This window comes from Dermochelys coriacea, chromosome 2 (assembly GCF_009764565.3).
Source record: "Dermochelys coriacea isolate rDerCor1 chromosome 2, rDerCor1.pri.v4, whole genome shotgun sequence".
In the NCBI taxonomy this organism is placed as follows: domain Eukaryota; kingdom Metazoa; phylum Chordata; order Testudines; family Dermochelyidae; genus Dermochelys; species Dermochelys coriacea.
The window spans coordinates 61,591,595-61,609,555 of record NC_050069.1 but is presented as its reverse complement, the minus strand read 5'-3'; the positions used below and the strand labels follow the sequence as shown (position 1 = coordinate 61,609,555).

The 17,961-nt window shown below is 39.4% G+C and overlaps 1 protein-coding gene across 1 annotated transcript in view; it reads left to right on the top strand.

Moving 5' to 3' along the window:
- PREX2 (phosphatidylinositol-3,4,5-trisphosphate dependent Rac exchange factor 2) overlaps positions 1-17,961 on the top strand; it is a 305,019-nt gene that overhangs the window by 110,470 nt on the left and 176,588 nt on the right. Inside the window, 2 exon segments of the mRNA XM_038389170.2 lie at positions 7,302-7,451; positions 12,492-12,636. Coding sequence (XP_038245098.1) covers positions 7,302-7,451; positions 12,492-12,636 — 295 coding nt within the window.

Genomic DNA, 17,961 nt, shown 5'->3' with positions numbered 1-17,961 from the left:
TACTTGCAACACAATAAGTTTAAAAAGAGGAAAAGGGAAAAAGATATTTTATTCCTTTACAATTTTAATGCATAGAGCTGGTCATAATTTTCTTATTTTTTGTTTAAAGACACACACCTACACACATCCTGGAAAGTGAAAATTGAAAACATTTTATAAAAATGTTTGGGTTTCAGTTAAAATTTTCCAGGTTTTTGGAAGCCAAACATTTTTACCAACACATGACATGTTTTTTGGCTTTCAGTTTAAAAAAAATGAAATACTTTGGAGGTTTGTTTTTCAGTTTGGGATTTCTGCCTCACACCCTGCAGCACATAGAAGGGGGAGAGGGTAAATTGGGAAGGGAAAGAAGCAACCCCTTCTTCCCCACGAGAGGAAGGCTTACTAGTGAGAGGGGTAGGAGGAAAGAGAGGGAACTCATGGATTGAGTGGACTGAGAATTATCCAACTAAATGTTTTTTCATTAGAAAATGTTTATTTGTTGAAATTGAAACTGTTCATGAAAAAGATTTGAACAAATCTCCTTATTCAAAAAATTGTGGGGGAAAAAGGTTTGTAAATGATTGAAATCTGTTTTCAACATTTTTTAAATGAAAGGTTTCATTTTCTGATTTGAAATGACTTTTTCTTTAGAAATTTTTGGTAAATTATACTAAAAAATGTTAATGTATAAAAGGTAAAAAAATGAAATATTTAAAAATTATGAAAACATTTTGACCCAATTCATTTTTTTCTGGATAATAACTTTGCTCAAAATTTTGGTATTTTGAATTTTTGTCCAATGCGGAGATGGGAAACTTAAAATCTCAAAAAGTCTTGTGGGACAGGTAAGCCATTTCTTGCCCAGCTCTACTTGTGGAGAACTGCCCTAGCTGCTCCCATTTAACGTCTCATCATTGCCACTATGTCTCCACTGCTCTCTGCCCCACCAGAGATGAACCCCTGCTAGCCCGGTGAGCATATATCTAAAAAAATTTACTGCAAAAAACAATTGGCATTTTCTGACCAGCTCTAGTAATACAGAATTTCACTTAGGAAGTTAATTTTCTTTAAGAAAAACTAATAGGAATTGGTGGTGGAGGAGATGCGGATGATGACCACTCTGAGGGGCTGGAAGAAGCAGGTGGTGGGTGGAGCCAAGGAGAAATCAGGTAGACGAAGGAGGGAGGCAGTTGGTAGTTGGTTGATTTTCATGTTTTTCATGATTACAGGACGATAAGTATCTTCATAGCAAGTCAGAGGGAGGATTTTCAGTCCTGCTTCCTTCTCTAACTATTGTTCCTTTCCCCTTCTCTTTATCTCCAAGCTGTTTGAGCATGCTGTCTAGTCTCAGTGCTCCTTCATTTTCTTTGTCAGTCGGCTTCCACCTTTTTTGTGCCACTGAAACTTACCTCATAGCAGACACTAATGACCTCTTCCTCATCCAGTCTAAAGGTGATATCTCCTTGCCCATTATTCTTGGTATTTCTACAATCTTTGGCCTGTTAACCACCAACTTCTACTTGGGACCCTTTCATCCTTGGTTTTTGTGACTCATCTTTTTTTGGCTGTCCTCTGACCTTGCTGACCACTCCTTCAATGTAGTCTTTAGTGAATCCTCTTGTTCCTTCTCCTCCTGTTTCTCTCTTGTGTTTCCTATAGTTTTGCCTACAATCCTTTCATTTTCTTCACCTGACATCTAATGCCTGGGTGACCTCATTTGCTCCCATGATCTCTCATACCATCAATATATTGCTGACCTGCCCCATCACACTTCTCAATTCCTAATCTCTTCCACTCTGTTCAGGTTCACATCCTTCCTCACCTTTCACTGTCTTGTCCTGGATATCCTACTGTTTCTTCAAGCCTATCAACATTTCATCTTTATTCCTATATTGTTTCCCTCTCTCTCATTCCCCTCCCCCATCCCCAAAAATGCTATCCCCTCAGTCACTTAAAAGCCTTGGGGATTATCTTTCACTCTTTCCTTTCTTTCTGTCCTCACATCCTGATTATTATTTAATCTTGTCCCTTCCCCTTCTGAAACATTACTAAAATCCAGTGCTTCCCCTTTTCACTGCTGCTAAGGCCTAAATTCATGTTTTGGTTCTCTTACCTGGATTACGGTAACCTCCTCGCTTCCTGCGTCCTTGACTCTCCCCCTATCCACATCAATCTGTACAGAATGCTACAATACTCTTCCTTTCTGCTGCTTTTGCCATGTCACCCCTCCTTATGTTGCTTCACTGATTCTCTGAATGATGTTAAAATGCTTCAACTTCGTTTTCAGGTCCCTGTACAATTGTCCCCTTGCCAACATCTTTTTTCTATGTACAGCCCTCCCTACAACCAATGCTGCACCATCGCTTCTTAGCTTGCTGCTCCTTTTGTCTCTCCCTCCCACTTGCATCATCATGCCTTTTTTCACGCTGCCCCAATGTGTGTGATCTCCCTTTCTCTGTGTCCAGTGGGTGCATTCAAATGCCTCTTTTATAACCCACTTAATTCATTATGCTTTCTACAGCTGATGTCTAATGTAGTGCTATCTGCTTCTTTGGTTTTGCCCTGTCTTATTGCTAAATGTACTGATTTATTATTTCAAGCTTCATTCACATTTGTTTTGGATATTCTTATTTGGAATTATATTGTTTTCTTCCCTTTAATTGTCTGTTGCTATCATTTTGTCCAGTGTTTAATTTAATTTAGGTTGTGAGCTATGTGGCGCAAGACTCTTACCTTTGAATTTCTGTAAAGCGTCACAAAAATGTACTGCTCTTTTTATAAATATTAATAACAGTAAAGACTAATGGAGGCTGAGTGGTGTTTCCAGAACTTCTGATGTGCAATTTTTTAGTGTGCAAGCCTTTAATGGACAACCTTTTCTTTATTAAAATCATAGGGTCAGAGTCTCAGCTGGTATAAACTGATAAACCTTTATTGACTCCATTGCTGTACTTAAAGGTTCTGCAGGAGTGAGTAATTGAGAGAGTTGTTCGGGGAGTGTGTTGATTGACAGACATAGATAAGTGCTGTTATATCCCTCGTTTGTTAGCAGAAGCAAAGGGTTGGGAAAAGAGGGATTTATGTGTACGACATATTATAATGCAAATGATGTGCCTAAGGAAATTAATAATGCGTTTCTTAAAAGCTATTTTTCTTTGATGAAGCCAGGCCTTGGCTGAGCATTACAATTTGTGGAAGCTATTCATTTTGTTTCAAGCATCAGGAGGCATAGTGTTGTTTTTCTTATTGTATTTATTATAACAGAAAATACATTATTTTCATGGTAATGTTTGTATTGTCTGTTTCTTTAAAAAAATTCAGTTATATAAATGTTATAGAGAAAAATATATTTATAATTATGTACAAAACAAACTATGTTAAAAAACATTATTTAGATTGCAAAGTCAAGCACTCAAAAGTTAGGAAATGCCAGATTTGCTATTGCTGCACAATCTTAATTCTCTCCCCTTGTGCATCCATTCTGTGAACTGAATGAGACTGGAAAAAAAACAGTATTATGATCATGTAACTAAAAACTGTCCCATAATTCATGTGCCCAAAGAGCTGAATTAACATTGCACGAGTAACTCTGTATCTGTCATTTATTAGTTTTTGTGTGCTTTTTGATGATTTTGCAACCTACATACCTTGATTTAAAATATTTTTTATAGAATTTCCTAGTTTTTTTTTTTTTTTTAAATAAAGGTAAAAGGAGAAAAACAAATGCTATTATGCAACTGCAACACGTCCCTTGTTGTTCATAATCAACAGGGTTTGAACCCCAGAACTTTGGCACTGCCCGACTGCTACCATTTGAGTTGCAGGGCTACCTATGTTAGCATTAGAAGGTTGTTATCCCAATGAAGGGGATGGGCTGCTGGTGCCATGTGCTGGGTGTGTGGGCCAATCAGAGGAAGCCTGATTAAGTCAGGCTCTCTTTCTTTCCCTTCTTCTCTGGGAGATAGGAAAGTTCCCACTTCATGTTGTTCCCAGAGAGGAATAGATGGATCCCTGGGACTAAGTGCTGAGTCTGCGGATGGCTGCGGAAGGGGCCTGGCCTGGTTTTCCTACCTTGCCTTTCATGCTACAATTGCTGTAGCAGCTCCCAGGCTTTCCCAGTGCAGTGTGTGCTGATGCTGATGTTTTGGCAACAACATGGTTCCAGCCTTAGAATGTTCATGTTGAGTTATTATTTTGATATGCTGCCAAACTTGTTCTGAGGCATGCAAGTGACAGAATAACACAAAAGAAGGGAAATGTTTTTTTTAAAGAGTTTATAACTCATCAAAACTTGAGTGGCAATGAAGAGGCAGTGCAAGCGCACTCCTTGGACCCAAGAGCTTTCCACACACCAAATTTCAAGACCTGCTGAAAACAATGAAGATGTTAGAGCTTCTGAGAAAAAGGTTTCAGCAATCTCCTGTAATAAAAATTTTAGGCAACCTAAATATAGGAGCTGCTGTCATCTCCCACTATAATAACAGCACATAAAATATGGAAGTATTATCTTGTGATTATGGAACTGGTCTGGTAGTCTGAAGATCTACGTTCTTTTTCAAGCTCTGCAATGGACTTCTTGTGTGACTTTGGGCTAGGCACTTAGGCCCAGATCCTCAAACCTATTTAGGCTCCTAAATCCCACTGAAATCAATGTGAATTAGGTGCATAAATATCTTTGAGGATCTGGGCCTTAATCTTTAACTGCTTCAATTCATTATATTTTAAAGTGGAGATAATAGTATTTCCCTTCCTAACATAGTTGCTGTGAGGATAAATATGTCAGTGTTTGTTTGTTAGGTGTTCAGATACTACAGTAATAAGTGCCATAGAAAAACTTGTAATTAGTATAATAAATGTAATGTTATAAAAATTACTGTAAATTTCTCCCTCTCACACACTTACACTCTCTCGTATACACTTTTGAGCACCAGAACAAGTCTTCAGCTGAATATTTAGACATCAGTTTCCTGATTCTCTGAACAATAAATTCTGACAGTTACTGATGTTTCCCAGCCTGTGTATACAGTACTTGGCTGCATTCCATCTTATTAAAATGCAGAGTTATTGAAAGGATACCAGCATGTCTGCTGAGATTTATGATAAAACTCAGCAAGCATTTCAGCAAAGGTTTCAGTTTTGGAAAATCCCATCTCATTATACAAAACTGGGCTGAATTATGAAAAAGGATTTGCAAAGTATAAAGCTCTGAAGTTATTAGGATGGTTTCTGGCTGGCCTTTGGATTTTCCTGCCTCTTAAAGAAAGTTAATGATGAGAGACTGTTGACCTTAATCTTTTTTTATTGCACAGTGGTAGTTAATTCAAGTTTTAATTTATATTTTTCATGAAATGATTTTTATTGTCACTTGGGTTTTGCAGATATATCTGCCCAAAAGAAAGGCAGCTAATTCGGTTGAAGAATGATCGTTGTAGACAAGGACACTACTTTTGGTGTGAAAGATTCCTTGTTGAGCAGATTTCCAGATAAGAGTCATAGCTGAAAGTGCTAACATCAAAAATGTAAAGACATGTTGTAACTAAAAAGGAAGTAACATTAATGAATAACAAAATGTATAAAGCTTGTTCATAAGATAGAATATGGTAAAGTTAATCACAGGTTTCAGAGTAGCAGCCGTGTTAGTCTGTATTCGCAAAAAGAAAAGGAGTACTTGTGGCACCTTAGAGACTAACAAATTTATTAGAGCATAAGCTTTCGTGAGCTACAGAATGCATCCGATGAAGTGAGCTGTAGCTCACGAAAGCTTATGCTCTAATAAATTTGTTAGTCTCTAAGGTGCCACAAGTACTCCTTTTCTTTTTGGTAAAGTTAATAGATTTGAAAATTCAAGATATTTGAAAACAAATACATACTATACTGTATGTGCTAATGCTGACATTTCTGTATTTGGAAGAATGGGTTATAGGTAAGGCTATGTTTTAGCTACGGATATTTTAGTAAAAGTCATGGACAGGTAACAGACAGTAAACAAAAATTCATGCCCGTGACCTGTCTATGACTTTTACTATATACCCCTGACTAAAACTTGCGGGGGTGAGGGTAGGGTGAGGGAGGGTGTCCTGAGGGTCGGGGCTGTGGGTGGGTATTGGCACACGGCCTGGAACCCCCACTGGTGCTAGGATGTGTGTGGCGGGGCTGGCAGGCTCCATACCTGGCTCCGTGCCTCCCGCCCTAGCAGCAGTAGAGTTTGGGTGTGGGAGGGGATATGGGGTTGGGGCGCAGGACGGGGTGAGGTGGGCTCTGGGCAGCACTTACCTGGGGGGCTCCCTGGAAGCAGCAACATCCGCCTCGCTCAGCTGCTAGGCGGAGGAGTGGCCGCCTCCACCTCCAGGCGCTGCCCCTGCAGCTCCCATTGGCCACACTTCCTGGCCAATGGGAGCTGTGAAGCCAGTGCTCTGGGCGGAGGCAGCATGAAGAGCTGCCTGGCCATGCCTCTGCCTAGCAGCTGAGCAGGGGATGTGGCTGCTTCCAGGGAGCTCCCCAAGTAAGTGCTACCCAGAGCCCACCTCACCCTGTCCTGTGCCCCTACTTCCTCCTACAACCAAATTCTGCTGCTGCTGGGGGGTGGGGGATTGGGCCTGAGAGTGCCCTAGCAGGGTCCGATGCGACTGGTTCAGGGGCTGCCTGAGGTGCCCTTGAGCAAGGTGCACTGGCCGCTGCAGAAGTCATGGAAAGTCATGGAATCTGTGACTTTCCATGACCTCTGTGACAAACCTGCAACCTTAGTTATAGGTAACCAAATCTGGTCTGGAAACCAAAGAAGATTTTATTATTTTGTTCCTTTCTATTTGTATTAAAGTTAACCAATAATTCTTATGATAACTTCTACTTTATTCAGCTAAAGCCCAGTTAAGATAACTCCTTGTTAGCTGGAATCAAGGACTGCTTTGGAATGGAGACTTGAACTACCTTCTCTGAATTTAGTTTCCTTTGTCACTCCAGGTCAAACCTGAGGTCCAGGCACACTGGTCATGTAGTTTGGGAAAGCTACAAATAATAGATCATCTGTGGTTATATAGAGAAATTCAGGCTCCAACGCTGTCAATCTAACACTATTCAAAAACGCTAAATTCACTGAAGGCTTCTTCGGCAGGGAATATAGTATATGGAAATACAGCATAGCTTACAGTCTGTGTGGATTTTGATTGTCAAAGTTAGAGATACAATACTTTAAATTCCTTGTTCTTTTGTTTGTTACAGGAAGAGCTGAGGAATTATGGTGGGGAATCTAATAAAAAACAATCATATTTTAATTCATTTCATGCTACTCTGAGAGATTTCTCTCCATTATCTATTTCCAGCTGACTATCATAGCAGTGGCCACATTGTTGTTAATGGCTGGAAAATCCACAACACAGCAAAGAACAAATGGTTTGTATGCATGGCAAAAACTCCCGAAGAGAAGCAAGAATGGCTGGAAGCTATTCTAAAAGAGAGAGAGAGAAGAAAAGGTAGGTGAATAAACTTTACATTGCATTTTGTTTCTGGGAGTCCATGTTAGATTTGTGTTTTCATTAAAAGTACAGCCAAGTGGCAAGCTCCAGAAAGGGCAGACTCATGATGTTGGGTCAAATTGTCTGTGAAGCACTAGTGTAATAACTACTTGAAACACGTAAACCAAATTTCAACCAGGAAGGACATCATTGCTGAATGTGACTCCAGCCATGTGTACTTGTAACTCATGCTATTATGGCAGTGGTCTCCAAACTTTTTACCTTGCGCCCACCCTTAGCTTGGTCTGCAACCCCTCTCCCTTGAGCCGGAGCTGAGAGTGGGACTGTGGTTCCTGGAGGTGGGGCTGCGGACGGGTAAGGGAGGCAAGGTTGGGGCCACAGATGGGGGTGCGGCTGGGAGCAGAGCCTCTGCTGGGCCCCAAGTGTGGGGCCAGCAACCAGGGCACGGGGTGCGGAGCTTCGGGCACAGGGCTGGCAGCCAGGGCTAGGAGTGGAGCTGGGTGGTGTTCCCTCCCCGTTCCTTGTGGGGGCTGGCCTAGGCCCCAGCCATGCCCCCCCAATATGTGTCTCCTCTCCCTGTGAGGGGGCGTTCCCCACTGTTTGGGGACCTGTGAATTATGGGAATCTGACAGCTGCCTTGGTCTGAAGTTTGACAGTCCCTGGGGCAGATCTTCAGCTAGTGCCATTGAGACCAATGGAGCTATGACAATTTACACCATCTGAGGATCTGCCCCATGATGTCTGCTAATGTATCTGTATTTACTGGTGCCATCCTGGGACGAGCTACCTATGCTTTTGAAATGAGCCAGCTGGCTGTATTGAGACTTCGTGCAGATGAGCCACCCTCCAGGTAATGCAAATGACAGCTAGCTCATTCCCCTGAAATGCTAATAAATGTGAGCTAGCCTCACTTAGTGGCCCACCATTGTCACTGGGAAGGCAGTGTAATTTGATACATCAGTTCTTCATGATCCTGATTTGCGCCAAAGGCTATCTTCTGAAGCATAAAACCAGGAAACGTACATTTCCCCCCTCCACGAAAAGTTACACCAGAAATAAAAGTATGAAGTATGACATCACCCCTATATCCATATCACGCCCCAAGTGGAGGAAGGTGAAAATCCACACCTTAGGCAAAATCATTCCTAAAAAGCACAATGTGGGTAGAAGAACCTTAGACAAAATGTCAACCTGGTTTCAAAAGTGGCCATAATCCCAGGTACTCATGGTGAACACGGTGCAGAGTAAGAAACTAAGCCAATAAGAGACAACACAGTACCAACTTACATAGCACTAACTTCAGCTGCCAGCAAACATATCAGAGCAAGTAACAAGATATGGAATCTTGACGATGAAAGGAAGCATGACCTTGTGGTTGGGGCACTGGTCTAGGGCTCAAGAGATTTGGTTTCATTTCATGTCTCTGTCGCAGATTTTCTGTGTGACCTTGAGCAAGTCATTTAATCACTCTGTGCCTCAGTTCCCCATAATGATGATGATGATGATATGTTCTTTCTTTCATCCTTTATCTGCCTTTTCTATTTGGGTTGTAAGATCTTCAGGGCAGGGACTGTCTCTTACCATAGGTTTATATAGCACCAAGCACCCCAATCTCCATTGGCGAATCTAGGCACTAATATATATAGAAGTACTGATAATAAATATGTAGAAGTACTAATAATAAATAATGGTGAAAGGGTTTAAACCTCAAAGTACTCAACATTTGAAAGGGTGAGTGAGGAAACAAAGGGGAAACCCAGGTGCATAAAACAAGAAAGAAGGCTATTTGTTTTTGGTTTAGGGCCTTTCATGCAACTTGGTCAGAGAGGTTTCAGCCAATCAAGCCAGACAACCTGGGTACTATCCAACTTGATTTGCTCTGCCTCCTGACTGACAGTTATAGTTCACACATGAAAAGTGAGGCCATTTGAAAAGTGTTTCATGTTGACATGCTGTCAGTTTTTATTACCCATTTTGGTGCTATAGAATTTTGCTGTTGAGTTTCTTCCAGTAGAGATGTGCCTGATGATGATCAGATCCCTATTCCATGCAGGCTTCACTGGGCCAAATCAAAACGCAGATTTGAACACTCCAGAACTTTGGATTTCAGAACGGAACTTTACAATGTGGGCCCATATTGTCATGTCTGCAGTTTCTCTCAACTAATAGTTAATAGCAATACTTTTGCCCCTGAAGATATAACTATGATATAAGGAGGAAGTAAATAGAAAGAGAAGGGGGAAGGGGATGGAATGGCAGATGAAGAGATAAAGAGAGACGGGGGCAACAGTCATATTGGGTCCCAGCACAGAATCTAACAAACTGTTCCTTAAATGCTCGTCTTCTGGCAACTCATAAACTTGCTCTATCTCCTCCCACCCAGACAATTTCCAAAACATCTGTATAAACACCTTTTATGAGGCAGGATGCATCAACTTAATTACAAGTAGGATGCCAGATGACTCATGAACCAAACAAACATCTTTACAGAATTCAAATACTCTAAAAGTAACTGTAAACAATTTCCCATTCACCATGAATAAAAAGATGCTTTAATTCTATGTTTACTTAATGAGACATGAAACCGATTTTTTCTGTTTTATATGTGTGCAATTCAGATGAAGTTTGCACACACAAAACTGAGAATAGAGTTTGGCCCACTTTCTAAAAATCAAAAAGGGGAGATACCCAATTCATTTAATTAAGGTCATAATAGTCATAATTTGTAGTAGTCATAAGTTGTAGTATATGCTTTTCTATAGTCCCTCTAGCAACTGTTGGATGTAAACATTATGGGCTGTAGCTAAACTTTTTCAAGCTTTTTTACAGTTAAGCAACTTGTTACAATTCTAAATCCAATAATGAAAGAGACCTGGTTGCTTTATCTTTCCATCACAAGTTTTGCTATTTAACTGCTGTAACTCCAGTCTATCAGTGTGTTGTCTAACAGATCAATTTAAAATAAGGCTTGCTTCTTAAATGCCTTACTTAGGCAAAGCTCTCATTGACTTCCTTAGAAATTTTGCCCAGATAAGGAGGTTATGAGGAGATGCTTTCCTTTGTGGAAGGAACTAATTGACACACAACCAGGAAATCCAAAATGAAATTGACCAGTGGAGACGCTTTTATAGTACAGATAATGATTATAAGAAAAAGACTTGGACCAAAAGAAACTGAGCACAGAGAATGTTGATCTCCTGGGAGGTGGGTCCCTTTCAACTCCTTATCTAAACAAAAAGGACACCTTTTTCTTGCAATGACAATCTTTCCCAAATAAATAAGCTGAAATGCTAAATCAAAACCAGCTATGTGAAAGATATTGAGAGAAATTCAACCTATATTCATTCCTAATTCTGCTAATTCTGCTAAATCAAGGTAAATACTACTGAGCAAAATGGAAAAGAATGCTATAGCTGAAGTATTGGGTTTATTGTAGCTATTAATCTTCTAACTTGAGCTGTGCACCAAGACTATTTTATATCACCATGTTTCTGGTGTAATGGGAGCTCCAACCCCCGTATCAGGAAATTTTTTATAAAAAGGATTTTAATAGAGTTTGTTGGCTTTTATGCAAATACCTAGGGAATGCAGTAAGATACATTCAAGCTGTCTGTATTAACTTAATAGGAGCATATTCTCAAACAAGATTTATGATGATGTGCATTTACTCCTTTATTTTAAAAAATGAAGGCAACTGATACGAGTGTAATGCTTCAGGATGCCATTTGACCCATATATTCTAAGAGCAGTATACTGGTTAAGTTGTTTTTCCTCAGGAGTGAATATACTTGTATTGGTTAATCCGTTTGTCTGGATTATCAGTATCAGGTGAATGTTTAGTGAGAAACATTTCTGTATCGATGTTAAATGCTATATTTTATCAGCTTTTTTCCAACTAATGCCACTATTATCTTTGTTTTGTTTATATTTGCAGATTAAAAAAATTAAATAACCTACTACTCATACAGAAGATTTCCAGTTTTTAAAACTGATAAAATCTGAAAAAAAAACCCAGATAAATTGGGAATGTTTCTATAAAATACAAACCAAAAATTCCACATTGTACAATTTTTGCAGAGTTCAGAACTGTTTATAGGGAAAGCAAGTCAGCTGTGGGATGATTTCCAATACTTTCTGGGGGCTTCATGCATGGTCAATACATCATACAGTTCAAGGAAAATATGTTCTGAACAACAATAAGGCTATCTTTTACTCAAACTGAGGTAATAAAGGACCCATAATAAAAACACAAAAAATGAGGAAAAAATTAACAAAATGAAAAGCGTGCAATTTTTTTTGTAAAAGCTGTGAAGTAAATAAAAATTCAAACACTATTTCCATTTGTAGAATAGGGTGAACTACGCTTGCCTTTCTGCAGTGAAGGATATGTGTGAGGACTAATTAGTCTTTGTATAGAACTTTAAAAAGATAAAGCACTAGTACAAGCATAAGTACAAATTATATAAGATATATAATATTATATATATATAATATAATATAATACAGTGTGTATATATATATATATATATATATAATACAGTAAAGCATAAGTACAAATTATTTTTTTATAACACAATAAAAATTGAAAAATGGAAAAAGCTTTTCTCAAACATGGGGGAGGGGACCCGCTCGCCAATACACACACACACTTGAAACCATTGAAAAGCACAACACTAATATTTTCTACTCTGATATCAGTGTAAGGGAGAATAAATATATGCTGTCAGGAACTTTCATTGATTGTCACTTCACTGTAGGGAATTTATAAATAACATTCTAATATATTCTCAGATATTTTTGGAATATTTTATTGTTTACTTCTAAGGGGATTAGTTGTTCATATTAGTTGTTCATATCATATTAATAATAGTATCTAAGTACTCATAAAGATAATTTAATGTGTGCAGTTATGCTCTGCTTTTATACACTTAAATATTTATTTTTTATGCTTGTTACTTATATCTAAAATTTGAAAGATAATGGTGATAGCTCGGAAATGTTTTATAAATACAAAAGCATTTTGGATTTTTTTGGCAGGTTTAAAATTGGGTATGGAACAAGATACTTGGGTGATGATCTCTGAGCAGGGAGAGAAACTCTACAAAATGATGTGCAAACAAGGAAACCTAATAAAAGACAGGAAAAGAAAACTAACTACTTTCCCCAAATGTTTTCTGGGAAGGTATGGTATGCATTTTTATCATTTGGATTTTAAGCACCTAGAAACATGTTTTAAATCTTGTATAGTATTATCTATAATTAAGGTTGAAAGAAGCTTCCTATTATAGGTCCAATTTTCTTCCATTCCCTAAATTAACCAAAATTTAAATCAATCTGCCTGAAATTTCACAGATATAATTTTATTCCAAGGTAGAACATTTCTGGAAGATAGATGTAAATTGGCAAAAGCACATTGGAGGTATAAGTGTACATCAGATGAAGTGGTTTCACTTTTTGAACGTTTTCCTAACTTATTTGATTTATTATAACTTCAGAATGGCTTGGCCTCAGAACCTCAAAATAGTTTTAGCTGTCAGATTATGCCTTTCAAGAATTTTTTGTTTGTTTGGAAGGAAAGTCAGGAGTTATTAAATTTGGTTTATTAGGAGTCCTGCATGTTGGTTTTAAGGACTTTAGAAAGTCCACTCTTGTTTGAGGTGAGCCTCTGAAGAATGCTATATGGCACAGATGGTATAATATGACACGTGAACTCCAGAGAAGGAGGAAGTTGTGGTTACTCTAAAAAAGAGCCCATGATGCAAAGTTCTGTTCCACCATTTGTCCTCTACTAACCCTAAGAAAGATTAGCACTTATGAAACATTTACAGACACCAGTTAGTATTTCCACACAAGTACTTAGTGAGGTAAGTATTTAACGTTGCCCCTATTTTACAGAAGAGAAAATGAAAGCTTGGAGATGTTAAATGACTGCCAAAGTCACTCAGCTAGTGAATGTAATAACCAAAATTAAAGCCCATGGGTGAAATCCTGGCTCCAGTTGAAATCAGTGGCAAAACTCCAATTGACATCAATGAGGCTAGCATTTCACTCCATCCCTCCTGATTCATAATGTAGTTGGCATGGAATAAGAACAAGATGCTCTTTGATGTAAATCAGTTGGTCCATAATATTCAAGCCTGGCCTCTAATTGTGGTCCCTCAAATTTTGGGTGCACAGTCTAAGATTGCTTAGGGCCCTATATTTAGCCCCAGGAAAATTATTCATACTTATTGAAATTCTCTATCAAATAAATATCACTATATTAATTGCTATGATTGAGAATATCATTTGTCTGTTTTGAAAAACCATTAAGTATGCACTCTTGTTGCAGTAATGTATCTAAAATATTTGTTCTTATTCATGTTGTTACTTACTGTTATAAAGAAACACACCTAAGGAAACTCTGGTTTAATTTCCTATTTAGTATAGCAATTAACTGTCTGAATCTTACAAGCTACCAACAGGCTGATGTTAATAGCTTATGCCCGTTTTTATTTGTTGCATGATGGAAAACAGTCAGTGGTGAAGGACATCAAAGTTAGTTTTATGGTAAAATAAAAGTAGGAGGAAAACATTTTTTAAAAGTACATGATTTACTAAAGTGGTAGAGTAGACCAGTATGTGACAGGGTTTAGGCTTCAACAAGGAATAATATTTTAGAACTATAACTTGTGCAGTTATATGCTAAATGTGGAGATTAGACTCAATTATTAGTGTGTGAAACAGGGATTTTAGTCTTGTGTTAAGTGCAAATTGCAGTTCAGTCTGAAGTACAGATCAGTATCAACACCTCCATACTATATATACAGAAAGAGGGAGAGAGAGAACATTATGGTCTGATTATGGTACCACATTATGGTATGATGAGATTACTGGTTCTGTGGATGAAGGGAAAGCAGTGGATGTATTGTTTCTTGACTTTAGCAAAGCTTTTGACACGGTCTCCCACAGCATTCTTGTCAGCAAGTTAAGGAAATATGGGCTGGATGAATGCACTATAAGGTGGGTAGAAAGCTGGCTAGATTGTCGGGCTCAACGGGTAGTGATCAATGGCTCCATGTCTAGTTGGCAGCCGGTGTCAAGTGGAGTGCCCCAGGGGTCGGTCCTGGGGCCCATTTTGTTCAATATCTTCATAAATGATCTGGAGGATGGTGTGGATTGCACTCTCAGCAAATTTGCGGATGATACTAAACTGGGAGGAGTGGTAGATACGCTGGAGGGGAGGGATAGGATACAGAAGGACCTAGACAAATTGGAAGATTGGGCCAAAAGAAATCTAATGAGGTTCAATAAGGATAAGTGCAGGGTCCTGCACTTAGGATGGAAGAATCCAATGCACCGCTACAGACTAGGGACCGAATGGCTCGGCAGCAGTTCTGCGGAAAAGGACCTAGGGGTGACAGTGGACGAGAAGCTGGATATGAGTCAGCAGTGTGCCCTTGTTGCCAAGAAGGCCAATGGCATTTTGGGATGTATAAGTAGGGGCATAGCGAGCAGATCGAGGGACGTGATCGTTCCCCTCTATTCGACACTGGTGAGGCCTCATCTGGAGTACTGTGTCCAGTTTTGGGCCCCACACTACAAGAAGGATGTGGATAAATTGGAAAGAGTACAGCGAAGGGCAACAAAAATGATTAGGGGTCTAGAGCACATGACTTATGAGGAGAGGCTGAGGGAGCTGGGATTGTTTAGTCTGCAGAAGAGAAGAATGAGGGGGGATTTGATAGCTGCTTTCAACTACCTGAAAGGGGGTTTCAAAGAGGATGGCTCTAGACTGTTCTCAATGGTAGCAGATGACAGAACGAGGAGTAATGGTCTCAAGTTGCAATGGGGGAGGTTTAGATTGGATATTAGGAAAAACTTTTTCACTAAGAGGGTGGTGAAACACTGGAATGCGTTACCTAGGGAGGTGGTAGAATCTCCTTCCTTAGAGGTTTTTAAGGTCAGGCTTGATAAAGCCCTGGCTAGGATGATTTAACTGGGGCTTGGTCCTGCTTTGAGCAGGGGGTTGGACTAGATGACCTTCTGGGGTCCCTTCCAACCCTGATATTCTATGATTCTATGATTCTATGATAGAAAGTTTCTATTGATAAGATTTAGATGGTAGCTTTAATCATAAGTGGCGACAAGATATGTGAGCTGTGCAGATGATCCCAAACGAGTGCTGATGAACTTTTTATACCACATCACACCATGTTTTAGGTTACAGGAAATCTATTTTAGAAATACCGCATTGTAAACCATTTTGATGCTATTTGCATTCCTCCACCAGTAAAGCCAAGTTATCATGAAAAATTAGGAAATGCTGAATTATTTTCCCAGGCAATCTTAATTAACTCTTCCCTTGTGCGTAAGCATTATGATACAATTTGTTATGACATGATTACGTACGTTACATATTTTATCCCCAAAACCCTTGTCTCAATCATTGCACAGGATGGACAGAGCTCATTTAATGAGCCATTAAACAATATTTTATTTTCTCCTTGTTCTTCAATGTGTGGTTCCAGGCCCTATTTACTGCACACTATTCAAACCCTGCTCTGAAGACAGAATTATTAATTTTCTCTTGTGCTTTTTTTATGATCATCACAATAGTATCTCTGTACTTTGCAAACATGAACAAATTTATTTTCACAACACCCGTGTAAGGTGAGGATGTGCTACTATCCCAATTTTGGAGATGGAGAACTGAGGTATAGAGAGATGATTAAGGTCAAAAGTTTCTGTTAATTCTGGTTGCCCAATTTAAGACAACTGAGACCTGAGTTTTCAGAATACTAGGCATTATATAGCATTTTATGTTCAAAGCACAACTTCCATTGACTTGTGAGGACTTGGCACTTTTGCAGCTCAGAACCTGGGGTCTCAAGTTGGGCCCACAGAAAATGAGGAACATCCAACTAGTGACCACCTATGAAAAGTTTGGGTTAAGTGAATTTGCTAGCATCACACTAGAAATCTGTGGCAGAGACAGGGATAGAATCCAATTCTCCAGAGCTGCATCTTAACAGTCTAAACCATGAAACCATTCTTTCTCTTCCTGCAATCCCTGTCTCATTCACAACACACTTTCCAGTTTCTTGCACAAATGGGGCAGGGGTCCTCTTGTGTTAATTGAAATGGAGTACGTGGATCCAAACAGTTAAAAGTGCTAATATAACCCTGTCCCTGTCCAACATTAAACAGTGTTAAACAAGGTTTGCTATTTGTTATACAGAGACCTCAGCCTGCTTAGTACCCTGGCAAACACGCCATTAAAAATCCTTTTTAACCTTTTATTAAAGATACAGAAGAGAAGGAAAAACCGTTAAAGCATTTGAAATCTAAAGTATTAAGTCAGGCTTTCATTCTAACAGCATCCCTTATTCCCTTTCTGTATAGCTTGAGAGAGTCTTTAGAAGAAAAAGAACCCCTCCTTTAACAGTCTCTTAGATGGTATTAAAAATGTTAATAACTGTCCTTTGGGGGTGGGGGGAGAAGAGTTCAGTTGAGATGGGCTGAAGCTGCTGCTGCTGCTCTTGTTGTTAAAATCCGATCCCAGTTCCCAGAAGACAAAACAAGGCAAATACACGCACGCACGCATGCACGCACACACACGCACAAAAGGAAAGAAAAGAATAGCAAAGACAGAAAATGTCACTGCTGTCTCTGATGTTGACTTTCACTTGCAGCTTCAGTGCTGGAAAAGCACAGGCCCAACATGCAGGCTTATCAGCCTCTTGGAGCCATGGCAAACTTGTGCCAGCATTGGGGTGTTTCGGGCATTGCTTTTAGCTGCAGCTTTCAAGTCAAAGGCTTAGAGCAGTGTTGCAAAATATAGAGTCTTGGCTGGCTAAGCTAGATGCTTATTAAAAAGAAGAAGAAAGAGAGAGAGAAAGGAAAGAAGAAAATAAGACAGGGAAGCAAAAGGACACTCAGGTAGCAAACACAGTCTCGCATCCCAGGTGGTGGTTGGGATTCAGCTAGAGCTGGAGCATATGGCAGTGTCATCTGTGTCCCTCTCACCCAGTCTGGTCTGGACATCCCTCAGGATCAGAATGATGAAGGCCCCCGGGGTCCCAGAAGAATGTGGGCTAGCAGCCTTGATGATGAAGCTTGCTCCAGTACCCATATTTTCTCCCAAAGTCTCTTTCTTTAGGGACCCAAAAAGGGAGTGAGGGGTGGAATAGTTAATCACCTCATTATTTCATTCACCAATTAGGCCTTAGTTCTGACACACTAATTTTGGTTCATTGATTTCTTGTTCCACAGTTTTCTCTTTTACCAAGCATAATCTTTACACAGTCCTCAAGTTATAGAGATTTTTATTCTGGACTAATTCAGTCTCTCTGTCTCACTTTTCATACTTTTCCCCATTTAACATTTGTTGTTATAGGTTACTGTGACCTTTTATAAACTTACCATCACTTTTCACAGTTGAGCTCACAATTAGACCCAATTATTACAACAATCCTACAGACCAGAGACTCCTTCACACACACAGCCCTGATTCATCCCCAGAGCA